This window comes from Nymphaea colorata, unplaced genomic scaffold, assembly GCF_008831285.2.
Source record: "Nymphaea colorata isolate Beijing-Zhang1983 unplaced genomic scaffold, ASM883128v2 scaffold0193, whole genome shotgun sequence".
In the NCBI taxonomy this organism is placed as follows: Eukaryota; Viridiplantae; Streptophyta; class Magnoliopsida; order Nymphaeales; family Nymphaeaceae; genus Nymphaea; species Nymphaea colorata.
Window position 1 is genome coordinate 719 of NW_022204699.1, and position 22,819 is coordinate 23,537.

The 22,819-nt window shown below is 37.0% G+C and overlaps 1 protein-coding gene across 1 annotated transcript; it reads right to left on the minus strand.

Moving 5' to 3' along the window:
- Positions 1-2,187: 2,187 nt before the first annotated feature.
- On the minus strand, positions 2,188-20,329 carry LOC116268285 (uncharacterized; the record flags this gene model as incomplete). Its single annotated transcript, XM_031650001.2, has 6 exons — positions 2,188-2,417; positions 2,539-2,672; positions 3,518-3,608; positions 17,870-17,947; positions 19,884-19,952; positions 20,134-20,329. Coding segments are annotated over 6 exons (627 nt in total), but the record flags the coding sequence as incomplete, so codon positions are not given.
- Positions 20,330-22,819: the final 2,490 nt, after the last annotated feature.

A 22,819-nucleotide genomic window follows, 5' to 3' on the forward strand; every position in this document is an offset into this window, starting at 1 on the left:
GGAAATAGCAAAAGACGTCAACTTTTCTTTTCAAAGCATTGAACTTTGAAATGGCTTCTTTATTTTCAAATTTTTGCCCATAGGCTTTTAGTGCACGTTGTGTGCAAAAGATATAACCTTCCTTTGCCTGAAGTATTCGATGAAGTACTAGGATATGGAATCGCGTCGATGCTACCAAATCTCGCGAAGGGATTTCCTTCCATTTTCAGGTATGAGCATGAAGAAATTTTCTCTGCTTCACAGGAAACCAAAGAAAGGAGCAGATATTAACCTCAAATCATTCACCCACAAAGGATTCGCAATCAATGCTAGAACTTCAGCCTTCATGTTCTTCATCCCTTGGCAGGCACTTTTTTTGTTCTTGCTTTCTTTTGTATTTGTTTTTCTTTTTCTTTTCTTGCTTTTTTCTTCTTCTTTTTTTTTGCTTGTCTTCTTTCTTGTTTTGATTTTTTTTTTTTTTAGGCCGACCTTCCACCTTTGAGGGAAATACCTCACCACCCCAAAGGCTACTACAGAACGCCATCTCTTTGATGGTTTGTGTAGCATTGTCACGTGTCATACCCACTTCAGCTCGTGAGTTTCAACGAGACAAAATGTTCATAGGTTGTTATCTTCGTGGAATATACATAAATCACCTTTATGCATACCAGTACTCTCGATTAATAACCCAGAGGAACAACTACACTCGTTCCGAGCCCATCTCTCAACACTCATTTTGCTACCTGCCAAGGTTTCAAAGAACGCTCGGTCTTCCACCTCATCGCACTTTCATGTTTGATTCTTGCAGATGTTTGATTGCAAAGGCGAATAGCATTTCCTAATCCTTGAGCTCCTCGACATCACTGAACCCATCTTCATAGCTCACACAAAGAATCTTTCCAGTCTTCTCCTTCAATTGACTGACAGCAAGGCTTGAAACTTCCTCTTTTACCCTCAAAGGAATACCTAAGACAAAGCGAAGGTACATCCTAGTGCAGCAAAATTGCTTTTCAAAATAGTAGGTTTACTAAAAATTCTTGACGTCAAGCGATATATTGCCTAGATGTTTTCCCTTTTCCTTCAAAAAGAGTACATTTATAAAACCAAGTGACCTATGGTTGGAAGTAGAAAAATGACTAGGGTGGTTTTTGCAAACTAAACATCACAAGAAATCATTCCCCTTGGAACTCCCCTAAAAAATATAGGACTTTGTGAAGGAAGGGTCCATATGGAAGAGATATAACACACTAGGAATGAAAAACAAGACAGTTCAATCCTCTCAACCTAATCAGCAGCAGCAAGATGCAATCTACTTGTTGTCAAAATAATTGTCACAGCAATTGGTAATGACGCAGATCTTCAACAAGTCAACAACTAATTCAGAATCAACCAAAAAAATTTATAGCAGCAGACCGTCTCATTTTTTCTTTGAAAAAGAAGCCCTAACTAAACAAATCACACTTAGCCAAGCTATGATACCATCTGAATATCTCACAAACAGGCAAATCTATCACACTTCTGAATCGCAAAATTAATTTTCTAAGAATCTCATAAAATAGCTCTTAAGAGCTTGATCAGCCAATAAACGGAAAACAACATGAGCTGTTGGGATCTCCAACAACTTGAAACACAGTCGTTGCAGAGCCCTCAGCTCTCTACAGCTAAGATATTCAGCTGAGAAAGCAGAAAATTAGAAAAAAAAAAAAAAAGATTACAAAGATTAGAAAATAAAAAATAAGAGATTACACAGCAAAAAAAAAAAAAAAAAAACATAGTAGATTTCATCTACAGTGAAAATATATTCAGTGTTTCGTAGCAATATTTGAAAATCATGTCCACCACAATAACCTTTTTCATCCACTTTTGGTACAGATCAAGACTCATTTAACCAATCCCTTGGCATTCCAATGCAGAAGAACTCGTACGAATGAATACACACAGAAATAGAAAATAACATAACTGGATTGGAAAACAATCGATGATCACATGATGATTACATACATATATGTTCACTCACTTTAACAACGACAAGAAAAAATTAATATTGATTGTTAAATAATTCTGCCTCAAGAATAACATGAAAAAAGGGAAGTTAAAGAACTAAATTTCCTGAGAATACACTTATGAAAACTAATGACAGACTTAACGTACTCCATTGTGAATGAAATACAAAAAGAAAAAGAAAAAGTGTTGTTGAAGCCTAAAAAAACAAAGTGTACATGCACACAAGAATTTCATCAAACTAACTTGAGGACTAGCACATTGAAGACAACAAATGAGTAAGAGAGACGGGAAAAAGATAACATACAAGAGCTGCGTTGGCCATGGCAGACGCAGAGCCCTAGCCAAAGAAAGAGAGAAGAGGATGTTTCAAAGACCTCATATGAGAACACCGACCAGCGAATAGGGCTGGACCGCCTTCGTTCCGCAGGTCAGCGCTGTAAATCAGAGACAAAGAATGAGTGTCTAAGCAGAGAAAGGCGTTTCGTGTGGGCCATGGCCTACTCAGATCAGCGAGAGAAAGGGAGAGGGAGTGGAGAACGAAGGTTCAGTGCATACCTTGAAGAAGAGAGGGAGCTCGGAGGTGGCATTGCAGTTGAAGAAGAAGACGGGAGACGCAGCCTGCGGTTGAGAGCTTTAATCGAGAGGAAAGGGAGAGGAGTGTTTCATCGAGAGGGACCTTGGAAGTTTGTCTGGATTTACATTTTAAGGAAAGCAAATTACCATGACCGTTGGTTAACATTTTGGGTTTCTTAAATTGATTTCCTTCCTTTCCATTAATGAATAACACGGATAGTCTTTTTAAGATTACTTTGGAAAATTTTGGACTTATCTTGTTGCTTACGGTTTACCATAAAAGTCAAGTTCGATTTTATTTGAACTCTCTCTCCATTTCTCTCGTCTAAAAGCTGTGGCTACCTATATCGATAGGGATCTCTACAAGAGAAGACCAATATCAATATGATTGTCACTTAAAAAGATCGGCTTTTGGAAACTAGAAAAAAGAGCCATATTACCTTATTTTATTGTTCAGATTACATAAATTTGGATCTAGAACGTGGAATCTAGAAAATAGATACGGTAGAATGAACGGAGTTGCAACAAAGCTCGCACCTGTAGGCGATCGAAAGCCTACAACTTTCTAGAATTGCTAACAAGAAAACAATTAAACAAGGTTACACCTCACTGATTAGAAAAGAGAAATCAACTAAATTGCATATGGTTGCATATAACTTCCAATGTTCAGAGACAAACAAATGATCTTACAATTTGTTTTAATATTGTACTTCTTTTATCACATTGAATACACCAGATTATGTGATAGCCTACGGTTAGTTGGGAAAAGATTATTTTTGTTTGAGCAATGCAGAAAATAGGTGTGTTTCTAAAAGTAAAGGCAGAAGTGAACAATGCCCTAAACCAACATTTTCATAGGTTAAAGTATCAAGCGAAAGATACCACAATGGTTAACAAAACCACCAAACCCCACTAGCTTTGCTAACCCATGTTTCAGTTGAAAATGCAATTGATGTCTTACCTTTCAATATCAAGACTAAATGATGAACGTACTGTAAAATGATTGTGTTTCAAAAAAGGCATAGTTGTGGGGCTTTTTATTGTAACTTGATCTGTAGAATAGTGACATAAAGATCAAAAGCCGCTGGGACCAAAAAATAGTTTTATAAACTAACTGGCCAATATAGTATATCTACATAATGCAGCACTTAAGAATGGAAAGAAAGAAAAATAGAAAGAACTCTTCAGCTTAGGAATCTAACTCTGCTCTTATTGAGATGGAAGAGCGTAGAGCGACTAAACAAGAGCTACAAAAAGACAATGATATATATATGGCTTAAGATGAATAATGGTTGAACAAGAAACAAGAAGGCATGCAATCTGACCAGTAGTAGACTAGATATATCCTTCACAAGCCTTGTGCATTTAACCAACAGAGAACCATTTTTTTTAACTTGTGCTGAAAAGCATATCATCCAAACATTCTATAGCCAAATCAAACAGCCTAAACTTTGATGGACAATCAACAAGGCCCAAAAATTTGCTTTCAGTAACTAAAACCTTCTCTAACATTGTCACAAATGTAGAGCTAGCCCATAGTTTGGCAGTACCAAAAGAATTGCTAATAAATGATATCAGAAAAAAATTATAACCATACAACATGAAAAGAATATAGAAGAATGCATGCACTTCAAAATTTGCTACAAACAATTAAAAAAAACAAGTGAAAGTATGTGTAGTGCAATAAAAACCAAAGTTTTAATAAAAAACAAACTACGAACTCATTGTAATAAAAACTCAAGCTGAAATAAGCAGCAAAGAACTAGCAATTCATTTAAGTACATGGCGTCTTTACCCAAAAGAAGATCACACTAGAGTACTTTTGGAAGGAACCCTGAGTTCAGTGTTCATCAAGCTTTAATTAGAGGGCAACATTAGTAGCGACCAATAAAAACCATCTATCGATACATATGCAAAAGGAAGAACTAACACGATGTACAAGCAATGAATGTATGAGGCACTGTGCCCTTATCCAAAGGCAGATGTTCATCTTCATACTACTAGAAGGAATCCCACCGAGTCCATTGTTCTTGATGTTTTAAATATAGAGGCCAATATTAGCAGAAACCAACAACAGATTTGAACATGGCTTAGCACCATGTATTCCACACAAACATTAATCGGAGTGCATCCATTAAAAAGATGGGATTGCCAACACTTCAATTATTCAACATAATGAATAAACTAAAGTTGTAAATTACAACTGTAACTTCAAGTCTCATGAACCCGGATTACAATTGCATTAAAGATTGAAAGGATTCCAGATATGGAAACAAAACAACAATATCAAGAGAAAAATGTACAAGCAAAAAACTGAAATATCGGCAGCCTATTTGCCAAATCAAAGAGAACATCCCTCAGAAAACTTCCATGACAGCCCACAAGTGAAACTGTTTCACCCGAAAAAAAGGAACTGATGTAAGCAAAAAGACAAACATTATGCGAGCACCATAACTTTGAAAAGAAGGGTTTCAAACGTTGAACCCAATTGAAGTTGTTAAAGCATAAAGATCCAAAAGGGAATGCCAAACTAACATTGTCCCAATTAATAGCACCTGAAAGAACAAGTTTGTTTACGAAAAAGATCCTCAACCAGAAATCAACGAAGAAGATACCAACCGGAAAATACTGATCACAGAAAACTTGATTTGCAACATTCCCCAATTTTTCATGTGTATGAAGACGGGTCTAAATCAATGACTTTATGTGTTGGATATGTTTGTGAGTCTGGATCAATGGCATTATCTGATTCAAAAATCATCAGATTTGGATCTAATTGTGGGTATAGATCAATGGTCTTATCTGAACAAGAAATCGTTCAACATGGATAAGTGGTCTTATCTAATCTATAAAATCTTAGGTCTGGATCGAAATCCCTTGTCTTATGATCTTATCAGATCTGCAAATTGTTGACTCATAACCTCTTAAAGCTGAAAATCATATTGATGCATCAAGTTGACCATGCATTGGTAGAAATATTGCTTCATCAAGTTCCTTGATCAGTTCCCAGGACTCACGGGACTGTTTCCCATCTTGTTGAACAGGGTTCATCGCATCTTTTGCGCTCATAATGAGAAGATCACACATAACCTCATAAAATTGACCATGAAACCGATGCATCATGTGGGCCATGCATTGGTTGTGTCAATCAGTCAATCACTTATTCCAATTTCATCCAATTGACATTTTTCACTTGGTGGAAGGGATGTTGCTTCATCAAGATCCTTGAGCAGTTCCCAGGTCCCGCGGGACTGTTTAATCTCATGTGGTGGAGGGTTCATCGCGTCTTTTGCGCTCATAATGAAATGATCACACATAAACTCCTAAAACTGACCATTATACCAATGCATCAAGTTGGCCATGCATTGGTTGTGTCTATCAATCAACCATTTATTTCAATTGCATCTAATTGGCAATTTTAACTTGATGGAGGGGACGTTACATCATCAAGATCCTCGAGCAGTGCCCAGGTCTCACGAGACAATTTACCCCCATGTTGGACGAGGTTCATCGTATCTTTTGCCCTCATAGTGAGATTATCACACATAAACTCCTAAAACTAAACATTATATCGAAGCGTCAAGTTTGCCATGCATTGGTTGTGTCAATTTGGCAATCATTTTTTCCAATTTCATCCAATTGACATTTTTAAGTTGATGGAGGGGACGTTGTTTCATCAAGATCCTTGGGCAGTTCCCAGGTCTCACAGGATTGTTTAAACCCACGATGGACGAGGTTAATCGTATCCTTTGCGCTCATAAAGAGACGATCATACATAAACTCCTAAAGTTGACCATTATACCACTGCATGAAGTTGGCTATGCATTGATTTTGACAACCAGTTAGCCAATTATCCAATTAAATCTAATTGACAACTTCTACTTGATGGTAGAGATATTGCTTCATCAAGTTCCTTGATCAGTTCCCAGGTCTCACGAGACTGTTTCCCATCTTGTTGAACTTGGTTCATCGCATCTTTTGCGCTCATTACGAGAAGATCACACATAACCTCATAAAACTGACCATGAAACCGATGCATCATGTGGGCCATGCATTGGTTGTGTCAATCAGTCAATCAGTTATTCCAATTTCATCCAATTGACATTTTTCACTTGATGGAAGGGATGTTGCTCCATCAAGATCCTTGAGCAGTTCCCAGGTCTCGGGGGACTGTTTAATCTCATGTGGTGGAGGATTCATCGCGTCTTTTGCGCTCATAATGAAATGATCACACATAAACTCTTAAAACTGACCAATGCATTGGTTGTGTCTATCAGTCAACCATTTATTTCAATTGCATCTAATTGGCAATTTTAACTTGATGGAGGGGACGTTGTATCATCAAGATCCTTGAGCAGTCCCCAGGTCTCACAAGACAATTTACCCCCTTGTTGGACGAGGTTCATCGTATCTTTTGCCGTCATAATGAGATGATCACACATAAACTCCTAAAACTGACCATTATATCGAAGCGTCAAGTTTGCCATGCATTGGTTGTGTCAATTTGGCAATCATTTTTTCCAATTTCATCCAATTGACATTTTTAACTTGATGGAGGGGACGATGCTTCATCAAGATCCTTGGGCAGTTCCTAGGTCTCACAGGACTGTTTAACCCCATGTTGGACGAGGTTCATCATATCTTTTGCACTCATAATGAGACAATCAGACATAAACTCCAAAAGTTGACCATTATACCAATGCATCAAGTTGGCTATGCATTGATTTTTACAATCAGTTAGCTAATTATCACAATTGCGTCTAATTGTCATTTTCAACTTGATGGTAGGGATATTGCTTCATCAAGTTCCCTGATCAGTTCCCAGGTCTCACGAGACTGTTTCCCATCTTGTTGAACAGGGTTCATCGCATCTTTTGTGCTCATAATGAGAAGATCACACACAACCCCAAAAAACTGACCATGATACCGATGCATCATGTGGGCGATGCATTGGTTATGTCAATCAGTCAATCATTTATTCCAATTTCACCCAATTGACATTTTTCACTTGATGGAAGGGATGTTGTTTCATCAAGATCTTTGAGCAGTTCCCAGTTCTCACGGAACTGTTTACTCTCAAGTGGTAGAGGGTTCATCGCGTCTTTTGCGCACATAATGAAATGATCACACATAAACTCCTAAAACTGACCATTATACCAATGCATCATGTTGGCCATGCATTGGTTGTGTCTAACAGTCAACAATTTATTTCAATTGCATCTAATTGACAATTTTTACTTGATGGAAGGGACGTTGCATCATCAAGATCCTTGCGCAGTCCCCAGGTCTCAAGAGACTATTTACCCTCATGTTGGACGAGATTCATCGTATCTTTTGCACTCATAATGAGACCATCACACATAAACTCCTAAAAATGACCTTTATATCAAAGCGTCAAGTTTGTCATGCATTAGTTGTGTCAATTTGGCAATCATTTTTTTCAATTTCATCCAATTGACAATTCTAACTTGATGGAGGGGACGTTGCTTCATTAAGATCCTTGGGCAGTTCCCAGGTCTCACGGGACTGTTTAACCCCACGTTGGACAAGGTTCATCGTATCCTTTGCGCTCATAAAGAGACAATCATATATAAACTCTTAAAGCTGACAATTATACCAATGCATCAAGTTGGCTATGCATTGATTTTGACAACCAGTTAACCAATTATCCCAATTAAATCTAATTGACAATTTCTACTTGATGGTAGAGATATTGCTTCATCAAGTTCCTTGATCAGTTCCCAGGTCTCACGGGACTGTTTCCCATCTTGTTGAACAGGGTTCATCGCATCTTTTGCGCTCATAATGAGAAGATCACACATAACCTCATAAAACTGACCATGAAACCGATGCATCATGTCGGCCATGCATTGGTTGTGTCAATCAGTCAATCACTTATTCCAATTTCATCCAATTGACATTTTTAACTTGATGGAAGGGATGTTGCTTCATCAAGATCCTTGAGCAGTTCCCAGGTCTCGCGGGACTGTTTAATCTCATGTGGTGGAGGGTTCATCGCGTCTTTTGCGCTCATAATGAAATGATCACACATAAACTCCTAAAACTGACCATTATACCAATGCATCAAGTTGGCCATGCATTGGTTGTGTCTATCAGTCAACCATTTATTTCAATTGCATCTAATTGGCAATTTTAACTTGATGGAGGGGACGTTGCATCATCAAGATCCTTGAGCAGTCCCCAGGTCTCAAGAGACTATTTACACCCTTGTTGGACGAGGTTCTTCGTATCTTTTGCGCTCATAATGAGACGATGACACATAAACTAGTAAAACTGACCATTATATCGAAGCATCAAGTTGGCCATGCATTGGTTGTGTCTATCAGTCAACCATTTATTTCAATTGCATCTAATTGGCAATTTTAACTTGATGGAGGGGACGTTGTATCATCAAGATCCTTGAGCAGTCCCCAGGTCTCAAGAGACTATTTACACCCTTGTTGGACGAGGTTCTTCGTATCTTTTGCGCTCATAATGAGACGATGACACATAAACTCCTAAAACTGGCCTTTATATCGAAACGTCAAATTTGTCATGCATTAGTTGTGTCAATTTGACAAACATTTTTTTCAATTTCATCCAACTGACATTTTTAACTTGATGGAGGGGACGTTGCTTCATCAAGATCTTTGGGCAGGGACGAGGTTCATCGTACCCTTTGCGCTCATAAAGAGACAATCATAAAAAAACTCTTAAAGCTTACCATTATACCAATGCATCAAGTTGGCTATGCATTGATTTTGACAACCAGTTAGCCGATTATCCCAATTAAATCTAATTGACAATTTCTATTGATGGTAGAGATGTTGCTTTATCAAGTTCCTTGATCAGTTCCCAGGTCTCACGGGACTGTTTCCCATCTTGTTGAACAGGGTTCATCGCATCTTTTTCGCTCATAATGAGAAGATCACACATAACCTCATAAAACTGACCATGAAACCGATGCATCATGTGGGCCATGCATTGGTTGTGTCAATCAGTCAATCACTTATTCCAATTTCATCCAATTGACATTTTTCACTTGATGGAAGGGATGTTGTTTCATCAAGATCCTTGAGCAGTTCCCAGGTCTCGCGGGACTGTTTAATTTCATGTGGTGGAGGGTTCATCGCGCCTTTTGCGCTCATAATGAAATGATCACACATAAACTCCTAAAACTGACCATTATACCAATGCATCAAGTTGGCCATGCATTGGTTGTGTCTATCAGTCAACCATTTATTTCAATTGCATCTAATTGGCAATTTTAACTTGATGGAGGGGACGTTGTATCATCAAGATCCTTGCGCAGTCCCCAGGTCTCAAGAGACTATTTACCCTCATGTTGGACGAGGTTCATCGTATCTTTTGCACTCATAATGAGACGATCACACATAAACTCCTAAAACTTACCTTTATATCAAAGCGTCAAGTTTGTCATGCATTAGTTGTGTCAATTTGGCAATCATTTTTTCCAATTTCATCCAATTGACAATTCTAACTTGATGGAGGGGACGTTGCTTCGTTAAGATCCTTGGGCAGTTCCCAGGTCTCACGGGACTGTTTAACCCCACGTTGGACGAGGTTCATCGTATCCTTTGCGCTCATAAAGAGACAATCATATATAAACTCTTAAAGCTGACAATTATACCAATGCATCAAGTTGGCTATGCATTGATTTTGACAACCAGTTAACCAATTATCCCAATTAAATCTAATTGACAATTTCTACTTGATGGTAGAGATATTGCTTCATCAAGTTCCTTGATCAGTTCCCAGGTCTCACGGGACTGTTTCCCATCTTGTTGAACAGGGTTCATCGCATCTTTTGCGCTCATAATGAGAAGATCACACATAACCTCATAAAACTGACCATGAAACCGATGCATCATGTGGGCCATGCATTGATTGTGTCAATCAGTCAATCACTTATTCCAATTTCATCCAATTGACATTTTTCACTTGATGGAAGGGATGTTGCTTTATCAAGATCCTTGAGCAGTTCCCAGGTCTCGCGGGACTGTTTAATCTCATGTGGTGGAGGGTTCATCGCGTCTTTTGCGTTCATAATGAAATGATCACACATAAACTCCTAAAACTGACCATTATACCAATGCATCAAGTTGGCCATGCATTGGTTGTGTCTATCAGTCAACCATTTATTTCAATTGCATCTAATTGGCAATTTTAACTTGATGGAGGGGGCGTTGCATCATCAAGATCCTTGAGTAGTCCCCAGGTCTCAAGAGACTATTTACACCCTTGTTGGACGAGGTTCTTCGTATCTTTTGAGCTCATAATGAGACGATGACACATAAACTAGTAAAACTGACCATTATATCGAAGCATCAAGTTGGCCATGCATTGGTTGTGTCTATCAGTCAACCATTTATATCAATTGCATCTAATTGGCAATTTTAACTTGATGGAGGGGACGTTGTACCATCAAGATCCTTGAGCAGTCCCCAGGTCTCAAGAGACTATTTACACCCTTGTTGGACGAGGTTCTTCATATCTTTTGCGCTCATAATGAGACGATGACACATAAACTCCTAAAACTGGCCATTATATCGAAGCGTCAAATTTGTCATGCATTAGTTGTGTCAATTTGACAATCATTTTTTTCAATTTCATTAAACTGACATTTTAAACTTGATGGAGGGGACGTTGCTTCATCAAGATCTTTGGGCAGTTCCCAGGTCTCACAGGACTGTTTAACCCCACGTTGGACGAGGTTCATCGTATCCTTTGCGCTCATAAAGAGACAATCATATATAAACTCTTAAAGCTGACAATTATACCAATGCATCAAGTTGGCTATGCATTGATTTTGACAACCAGTTAGCCGATTATCCCAATTAAATCTAATTGACAATTTCTACTTGATGGTAGAGATATTGCTTCATCAAGTTCCTTGATCAGTTCCTAGGTCTCACGGGACTGTTTCCCATCTTGTTGAACAGGGTTCATCGCATCTTTTGCGCTCATAATGAGAAGATCACACATAACCTCATAAAACTGACCATGAAGCCGATGCATCATGTCGGCCATGCATTGGTTGTGTCAATCAGTCAATCACTTATTCCAATTTCATCCAATTGACATTTTTCACTTGATGGAAGGGATGTTGTTTCATCAAGATCCTTGAGCAGTTCCCAGGTCTCGCGGGACTGTTTAATCTCATGTGGTGGAGGGTTCATCGCGTCTTTTGCGCTCATAATGAAATGATCACACATAAACTCCTAAAACTGACCATTATACCAATGCATCAAGTTGGCCATGCATTGGTTGTGTCTATCAGTCAACCATTTATTTCAATTGCATCTAATTGGCAATTTTAACTTGATGGAGGGGACGTTGCATCATCAAGATCCTTGAGCAGTCCCCAGGTCTCAAGAGACTATTTACACACTTGTTGGACGAGGTTCTTCGTATCTTTTGCGCTCATAATGAGACGATGACACATAAACTAGTAAAACTGACCATTATATCGAAGCATCAAGTTGGCCATGCATTGGTTGTGTCAATTTGGCAATCATTTTTTCCAATTTCATCCAATTGACATTTTTAACTTGATGGAGGGGACGATGCTTCATCAAGATCCTTGGGCAGTTCCTAGGTCTCACAGGACTATTTAACCCCATGTTGGACGAGGTTCATCATATCTTTTGCACTTATAATGAGACAATCAGACATAAACTCCAAAAGTTGACCATTATACCAATGCATCAAGTTGGCTATGCATTGATTTTTACAATCAGTTAGCTAATTATCCCAATTGCATCTAATTGTCATTTTCAACTTGATGGTAGGGATATTGCTTCATCAAGTTCCTTGATCAGTTCCCAGGTCTCACGGGACTTTTTCCCATCTTGTTGAACAGGGTTCATCGCATCTTTTGTGCTCATAATCAGAAGATCACACACAACCCCAAAAAACTGACCATGATATTGATGCATCATATGGGCGATGCATTGGTTATGTCAATCAGTCAATCATTTATTCCAATTTCACCCAATTGACATTTTTCACTTGATGGAAGGGATGTTGTTTCATCAAGATCCTTGAGCAGTTCCCAAGTCTCAAGAGACTATTTACACCCTTGTTGGACGAGGTTCTTCGTATCTTTTGCGCTCATAATGAGACGATGACACATAAACTCCTAAAACTGGCCATTATATCGAAGCGTCAAATTTGTCATGCATTAGTTGTGTCAATTTGACAATCATTTTTTTCAATTTCATCCAACTGACATTTTTAACTTGATGGAGGGGACGTTGTATCATCAAGATCCTTGAGCAGTCCCCAGGTCTCACAAGACAATTTACCCCCTTGTTGGACGAGGTTCATCGTATCTTTTGCCGTCATAATGAGATGATCACACATAAACTCCTAAAACTGACCATTATATCGAAGCGTCAAGTTTGCCATGCATTGGTTGTGTCAATTTAGCAATCATTTTTTCCAATTTCATCCAATTGACATTTTTAACTTGATGGAGGGGACGATGCTTCATCAAGATCCTTGGGCAGTTCCTAGGTCTCACAGGACTGTTTAACCCCATGTTGGACGAGGTTCATCATATCTTTTGCACTTATAATGAGACAATCAGACATAAACTCCAAAAGTTGACCATTATACCAATGCATCAAGTTGGCTATGCATTGATGTTTACAATGAGTTAGCTAATTATCCCAATTGCGTCTAATTGTCATTTTCAACTTGATGGTAGGGATATTGCTTCATCAAGTTCCTTGATCAGTTCCCAGGTCTCACGGGACTTTTTCCCATCTTGTTGAACAGGGTTCATCGCATCTTTTGTGCTCATAATCAGAAGATCACACACAACCCCAAAAAACTGACCATGATATTGATGCATCATATGGGCGATGCATTGGTTATGTCAATCAGTCAATCATTTATTCCAATTTCACCCAATTGACATTTTTCACTTGATGGAAGGGATGTTGTTTCATCAAGATCCTTGAGCAGTTCCCAAGTCTCACGGAACTGTTTACTCTCAAGTGGTAGAGGGTTCATCGTGTCTTTTGCGCACATAATGAAATGATCACACATAAACTCCTAAAATTGACCCATTATACCAATGCATCAAGTTGGCCATGCATTGGTTGTGTCTAACAGTCAGCAATTTATTTCAATTGCATCTAATTGACATTTTTAACTTGATGGAAGGGACGTTGCATCATCAAGATCCTTGCGCAGTCCCCAGGTCTCAAGAGACTATTTACCCCCATGTTGAACGAGGTTCATCGTATCTTTTGCACTCATAATGAGACGATCACACATAAACTCCTAAAAATGACCTTTATATCAAAGCGTCAAGTTTGTCATGCATTAGTTGTGTCAATTTGGCAATCATTTTTTCCAATTTCATCCAATTGACAATTCTAACTTGATGGAGGGGACGTTGCTTCATTAAGATCCTTGGGCAGTTCCCAGGTCTCACGGGACTGTTTAACCCCACGTTGGACGAGGTTCATCGTATCCTTTGCGCTCATAAAGAGACAATCATACATAAACTCTTAAAGCTTACCATTATACCAATGCATCAAGTTGGCTATGCATTGATTTTGACAACCAGTTAGCCAATTATCCCAATTAAATCTAATTGACAATTTTTACTTGATGGTAAAGATATTGCTTCATCAAGTTCCTTGACCAGTTCTCAGGTCTCACGGGACTGTTTTCCATCTTGTTGAACTTGGTTCATCGCATCTTTTGCGCTCATTACGAGAAGATCACACATAACCTCATAAAACTGACCATGAAACCGATGCATCATGTGGGTCATGCATTGATTTTGTCAATCAGTCAATCACTTATTCCAATTTCATCGAATTGACATTTTTCACTTGATGGAAGGGATGTTGCTTTATCAAGATCCTTGAGCAGTTCCCAAGTCTCGCGGGACTGTTTAATCTCTTGTGGTGGAGGCTTCATCGCGTCTTTTGCGTTCATAATGAAATGATCACACATAAACTCCTAAAACTGACAATTATACCAATGCATCAAGTTGGCCATGCATTGGTTGTGTATATCAGTCAACCATTTAATTCAATTGCATCTAATTGGCGGGACGTTGCATCATCAAGATCCTTGAGCAGTCCCCAGGTCTCACGAGACAATTTACCCCCTTGTTGGACGAGGTTCATCGTATCTTTTGCCCTCATAGTGAGATGATCACACATAAACTCCTAAAACTGAACATTATATTGAAGTGTCAAGTTTGCCATTCGTTGGTTGTGTCAATTTGGCAATCATTTTTTCCAATTTGCTAAAACCATTGTTACATGTGCTAGATCATGACATTTGTTCGATAAAGGTTAGTAGTAAAATATTTGAGAAATTAAGCAAAATTTTATAAAAGACAAGAAAATGTCGAATTCAAGAAAGAATGTGCAAACTTTCATCCAAGATAATTAACAAAGCCATGTTAAGAAAGTCGTGAAAGATTTAAAAAAAAAATTCCTATGTTCACCAATGTAGAAAAGCTATATAATTGACAAAAGTTATGTAGTTAATTTACCTCAAGTGCTCAAATCAATGAGAGAAAAATCAATTTCCAAACATGTGTACAAAAACAAAAGTTCATGAACCATCAATACAACTGCCAACTTGTTTCACAGTTTACAAGCAGATTTCAAAAACTGTTTCCCAATGTTTAACAAACCGAATAAAAAGACAAACAAATTATAAAAATTAAAGAAATTTCTCAAACATCTAAGGAATCTGCAAGTTCTACTAAAAAACATAAAGAGGTGAAAAAAAAAACAGCTAAAAAAATCTATCAAACACAGTAAATATCATAAAAAATTTTACTAAATTCATTGAAAAATCAATTTCAAAATGTCTTAAAACAGTTCATGAAATTTCATAAAAAATTTCCAACACAATTTGGACAACTTATGAGACATTATTACATCTTAAGCAAATCAACAAAATACCATAAGAGTAAACAACTGTATAACTTCAAAAAAAAAAAATCAAAAAGTTTAAGTAAAAAAGCCATAAAACTCATAAAATAAAGTTACATTTCATGAGCTCATAAATGTGCACAAGCATTCATCAAAATTTATGAACCAATTTTTTTCAACTTCTTTATAAATGTTAAAATAACAACTTTTTTATAAATGTTGCAATAACAAAGTGCAAGCGAACTTATAAGGATTTGTGAAACCTTTTAAACATTTAAGAAAACATGCACAAAACATACAAAGAACACACGAAGGTTTGGCGAAAAAGATTCCAAAAGTTTCATCAAAGACATGAAATTTAGAAAACACTTTAATGTCACTTAATTGATTAAAAAAAAAAGACTTTGAAAATTCAAAAAAAAATCATACAATGTAACAACCAATGGTAAATCGTTACATTTCCTTGACAACGGTTCATAAAAAAACATTTAGAAGTTGAGCAAAATTCTCTAAAGACTAGAAGACTAAGTACTCAAGAAAAAAGGTGCAAATTTTCATCCAAAATAAGATAGAATCGTACGTTTAAAATGTCCCAAAATTCAATACCATAAATAAACTTTAAAAAAAAAAGTTTATGTGTTGATAAGGAAGTCATGAACGTCTAAGAAAGAGCATTATTTTTCATAAGTTCGAACATGTCAAAGGGAGTTTCCAAAGCTATGTAATAAATTTGCCACAACCTTCCCTAAAAAGAGACAAAAAAAATCAATTTCTACAATGTTTATAAAGTTAAAGAAGTGTTAATAAAGCTGTCAAGGTTGTTAAAGAGGTTTTTAAAACGTTTACAAATTGTAAAAAAATCATATAAAAAAGAAAAAAAATGCAAAAAGCTTACATTCCTTCCTAAACATGTACGAAAGCCTGTGTGAGTCATATGAGGAAAACATAAACATTTAAAAATAAATAGAAAATGTTTATCAAACATAAAAGTCATTGAAATGTTTATTGAACTCATTTAAAGATCATTTGAAAACGTTTTACAATAGTTCTTGAAATATGTAAAAAAGTTCTAACACAATTTGGACAACTTCAGATATAGCATGACATTTTGTTTATCGAAAGTTTGCAAAGATAGAAGGCTTTTGAAGAAAGGTTTGTAAAACATTAGAAAACCACAAGACCTTAATTTAATTTATAGATTTCAGTAAGAAAACCATGAAAATCTATTAAAATCAGCAAAAAAAAAATCCAACACAATTTGGACAACGTCGGATATATCATGACATTTTATTTACGAAAAGTTTGCAAAAACATTAGAAGACTTGTGAAGAAAAGTTTGCAAAACACTAGAAAGTCATAAATGTTAATGGAAAATCAAGAAAAAAATTCAATAATTCAACTTCAAAAAAAATTGCAAACGTTAATAAAAAGTCATGAAAGTCCAAAAAACGTTATTATTTATGAGCTCATAAATATACAAGGGAATTTGCCAAAATTCATTTAATGAATTCATTTTAACTTTCCAATAAACAGTCAAAACAAGTTCAATCTTTATAGAAGTTTATGAAGCATTAACAAAATTTGCCGTTGGTAACACAAACATTGGTAAAAAAAATTCATGAAAATCTAAAAGAGCACAACCCTTTCATGACTATATAAATGTGCACAAGAGTTTTTAAAAATGTTTATTTATGCTCAAGAAACTGCATTGAAATGCACAAAATTTATAAATATATATGGCACTTGTCGAACACCTACTAAACTTCACTACAAGAAAATAGCATTTAGTGATGTACAACATGCTTCACTAAATGTCATCAGTGATGCCAACTCTTCATCATGAATGGCGCCACTAACAGTAATGACAGAATTAATGATGCATTTGTTGCTATTAACTATCACAATTAGTCATGCATTAACAACGATAAACCAGTTGTTGTGTCACTAATTAACCATGAACGACTCATGAAACAACAGAAGCTTAATATACATGGACAACCAACAATAACAAACACTCAAGCAGCAAAATTTAAAAATTAACCTGCAATCAATAACACTTTCATATAACTACAAAAGCGACTGAAAGCATTTTCAGATTGAAAGCAGCTATAGCAGCATAACTTCACAGATTACCAAACTTTTACTTGATTTAAAAGGAAAAAGAAAGTTGTAACTGCTACCATGCCATGTTATGGTGATCTGCAAACTGCTAATATCTACATAATTGTACTAAATAAAGCAAAATAAATCCACTAACCTGGAAAAGGAGATTAAACTTCAAGATACAAAAAATTTTGCAAACAAATGAAAGCATAAAAAAGAGAATATCTCCAACCTAAAGCATAAAAATAGCATGCTGGAGGCGCAAGCAGCTGTACCTCTGTTGTGCCCACTGTGTAAAACAATGTTTGATTCAGAGCCTCCAAACGTACAGGAAAGCTTGTTCCTCAAGCAACCTGCATTCATGAGGTTAGTCCAAAAGAATTGATCCTATTAAAAGAAGGGCATTACAAAAAGCCACAAAAACCGCATGAATAAATCATATTTTCGGGTAGCAAAGAGAGATTGTTAATAAGGGCAACATTTCCTATGTGTTGTTTCCCCAGTTTTTGTTCCTTTGGAATAAAACAGTAAATTTAGAAATTCAGAAATATCCCATAGATACAGGGGAAATAAATGCAGTGTAAGATAGCCAATATTAGATAAAATCAGTTTGAATGGTGACCGTAAATAAAAAATAAACTTATGAGAACTAAAGAAGTGTATAAAAAGGGAAAGTTTATTATAATATTGAAGAAAAAGACCATTACTTTATAAACTTGCTGTCCTGTATCTTAACATCACAATCCATCAGCCAAGAATTTGATGTTTTGAACCATAATTGATGAACAACATGCGTTTGGCCGTGACCCACTAAGGCCTCCATTGAATTGAATTGGACGTTTTAATGGAATAAGTTTCTAGTCAATAGCAGTGAGTCAGTGACCATTTACTTGTATGGTTTAAGTCCTTTGTCCACTTCAAGGAGACATCATGAAGAGTATCTTATGCAGTGAGATAAGCTAGAAAATGCATAAAGCTAACACAATCAATGTTAGAAACTAAATCATATTAATGATTAAATTTATCAATAATTTTATCCCATAAAATGTAATAATCTATATAGAAATAGAACACGACCTAGTGTTATGGCAAGATGCACAATAAGGGACCAAAAGGAAATGGAAATTGAGAAAAGCCTAAGTATGATTATTTTTTGGTTTGATTACTGTTTGTAGACGCTTTTCATGAACATACACATTTCAGTCCCTTTTCCTGAATGTCTGCCATTAATGAATGGAAGGGCTCAGTTATTTCAATTGTTTTAGTAATTGGACTGTAGGTGGAAAAAGTTATTCTACTGAAACATCTGACGAGGTGAGGCGAAATATTTTCAAACAAAAAATAAGTAGGAATACAAATTATAATAACCTTATACAGTAGGAAGATACATAAATACATAACATATCACATATAACAAAATTAGAAATACAATAAAATAGATTATGCACGCATATTGTAAGGCATAAAAATAATAGGTTTATATTGTCAGGCCAAAAGATAGAGAGCAAACATATATTGTAAGGCATAAAGATAATAGGTTTATATTGTCAGGCCAAAAGATAGAGAGCAAACATACAGGGAAAAGGAGCTGAACAAAGAATGATTCTTGTAACACACCAATCAAAATAGTTAACTAGACTATTAGCTTACATGTTATTTATAAAGCAATAAGGAAATACATAACTTATATCTAAAACTTATACACAAAGCATATTTATGAAACAGATATATTAAACAAAGCAGTTCACTGATTAACTTGTAAACTAATTTCCATAAACCGTATGGCCTTCAAGACCAATGAAGTTCACGGAACTGAAGTCTTATTTACCTAACATCCACCTTTAGCAACCAATTAAAACTTCAACTCCATGAAACCACCGATCTTGAAGTTTTGGGGAGAAAACCCTCAAGGTAGCTTACAATATTTAGAGTCTGGAAAAATAACAGAGAAAGAATCAACATATTTTAGTTTCTGTATGTATAGGAATGTAAGGACATTTGTCTGCACGATTTAATTAGTCACTCATGTTTTCCAAAGGCCTACAGATGAAAACGTTTGAGATTTCAAACGAAGCCCCTAGTTTTGTGGAGAACAAATTGACAACAGTATCTTAACTAAGAAGAATGAGAAGAAGTTCGTCTGTGAAACGACACCCGAAGCCTTTGGCAATCGGAGCAAGTGCATGCAATGCACGGCATTAATCGGAGAGAAAGATAGAGAAAGCCAAAGAAACAAACAAAGAAAGAAAGATGGACGGAGGGGAGAGTGAATGAGAGATATCCTATTACCGTAGATAATGCAGCTTGAGATGAATCGAGACTCCTCGATTAAAACCCTCGTTTGCAAATTGCCATTCACTGCGGATGGATGAATGGGTCAGGAAGGTTAAAAAATCCCAGAAAGTAATCGGTGCCTAGGGTCAGTCCGCCGACCATCCCCATCCCCCTCATGAGCAGCCTCCTTCCCTCGCCAGGCCGATGCACAGGGGCGAGAGAGAGAGAGAGAGAGAGAGAGAGAGAGAGAGAGAGAGGCATTTACCTTCGGGGCACGACGGTGGTGGTGGAGGTCGATGGCTGGAGAGCGAGCAGCGGTGGTGGTGGAGAGCGCCGGCGGGAGAGCGAGCAGCTGTGGTGGTGGAGAGCGCCGGCGGGAGAGCGAGCGGTTGTGGTGGTGGAGGGCTGGAAGCGCGGGAGAGGCAAGAGACGGAACAGAAGCTTACCACGATCAACAGCAACTAAAAGAAATCAATCAAGAAACGGTTACTTCCATTCTTGGATGACTTCCATTCTTGGATGACCGACCGCTCCACCGATCATTTGAATTTTGGATTTAATTTCATTTGAAAGTAGCATTTCTCGCGGATTTCATGTGATGGTAAAGTAAAATGTGGTAGACCCAGCTCGACTTATTCAGTCGAAGTCATCCTTCAAAAATATATAGTTGCTTTTTCTTCTAAAGTTGAACATATATTTCTTTAATTTTTGCTTGTTATCTTGTTAAATTAATTACAAACAAATTATATTTAAATTATTAGAAAAAAAAGTAAAAATAGTAACAAGCACCGATCCGTAACTGCCGAGTCTATATTGCTTGGAAGGCATACCTTAACAGTTGGACTAGAGACTCATTGACTGACATCGGACATATTATATATATATATATATATGGGCGGCTCGAAACTGACCCATGTCTAGAACCTTGAACATACCCTAAACCAAAACCTTGTGCCAACTAGGGAACCAACTGCGTCATAGTCGGCTCTGCCAAGGCATGGACCCTTGGCCCCACCTCAAGATTAAAAAAAAAATTCTTTACTGTGTCCATTTTGCAAATATTGAGTGCACTCTCCCCAAAAAGCCATCCTAAAAGGATCACGCAAAGATTCTTCAAAAAAAAAAAAATCCATCCTCAAAATCCACGAAAACTTTCTTCCATGAAAAAATCCATCCTAAAAATCCTTCATTTTTTTTTCATGACTAAAAACTCCATCCTACAAGACCCACGAAAAGTTTTTTTGTTTTTTCCATGAAAAAAAGAATCTATCCCATTTAAAAAAATCCAAGAAAAATTTTTCCATGACTACTAATCCACGAAATCCATGACTAAAAATCCATGAAATTTTTTCCATGACTAAAAGTCATGAAATTTTTTTGCCATGACTAAAAATCCTCGAAATTTTTTTCTAGTATATCTGTCATGAAGTACTTGAAGCTATACAAAACCAAGTCATAAGGCTTGGTCAATCAACTTCTTAGAATTCAGATTATTATGCAGTTGCAGGATGCGACAAGGACAAGAAAATTAGGAGTGAAGCTTGATTCATCCACGCACCTATTGAATGACATTCTCTCACTATTTTTTCTTTTGAGCACAGTTTTTACATCAAAATAAATTGGTTTAAGAATTTATTTTTAGGTCTAAAGAAGATCTTTGTAAAAGAGCTCAAACAAATGATTTTCTGTCCAAAAGTCATTTTCCTGCTTAGAAGCTTGTTTTTTTTGCCCGATTTCATAGTTCCTTATTATCCCCAAAATGGGAACCTTGAATCGGACTTGGTTTTTGCTGTTTCCGAAAACCTGCTGATTGGAAGCAAGCACTACCTGGTGGCTGTTGCCAAGGCGAGGAAAATCCCAAAACCTGAATTTGAATGCCCACAAAGAAGTAAAATCTCTGTAATCAAATGATAGGATGGATTGCTGTTGCCAATGGGATGCACTTAAACAGATCTTGGGTATCATTGTGGAGGCCAAGTGAACCAGTTCCTGCCTCCCCTTCCCCTCTCACGATGTCAGATTCCACATACTCAGATTCCACACTCCCGATTAAAAACTTATCTAGATGTTGACATGACATCTCTTTGAATTCTCCAAATTAATCCAACAATCCAAGGCGTTGCTTCCCGTGTGGTGCCTCAACATATTGGGTATTCTTGTTTGAATATGCATCTTATTTCCATTCTCAGTTGTGAGTTGTGGCCAGGAAGTCAACACCGAAATAGTCAGCATCTTCTCAGACACCCCCCATATAGTCTTTCTCGTCTTAATGTTCCTCATTTCTCCTTCTCCTTGCTCCTTAGGCAGCGGCTTTCAAGGAAAGGTAAAAGCTCATAATCTAAGCCTGAATTATCGCTGATTAGAGTAACCCGGCAACAGTTTATGTTGGACTTTCTAGCTCATGCCATTCAAGATCTAACGCTCATAATTGAGGATAAAAATTAGGCAGCCCTTGTTGACCATGACATCAGTCTATACTCTATAGACCATGTGGCCTCAAAATTTGCCAGAAACCAAACAAGGGAAACCTAAAAGCCAACCCTTAGAAAACACCCACTAACCTACGAACTGCAATTCTCAGTATATTAATCACTTACTTCTGAACAAATTCCAAGATACATGCAGTCAAGGTCAACTTGGGATCTTGCACTAAATGCATCGTTACAACCATAAACCAATATACTGGTATACATCACATGGAGACCTTGCCATTCTAAAGTGCAGTTTGAAAATGAGCTTCAGAAAAAATACTGAATTGCCTTTGGCGGCAGCAGATGCAGCCCAGAAATCACAATGAAAGACATTTTGAATTCTGTTATCCACAAGAAACACACAATTTACTATCTCTGGTTGAAACTAGGACATGAACATGAATTAGAAACATTGAGCACGGCAACAATGGGGAACGAAAAAAGACAAACAAAAACAAAGCCCCCTTCTAGTAATATTGG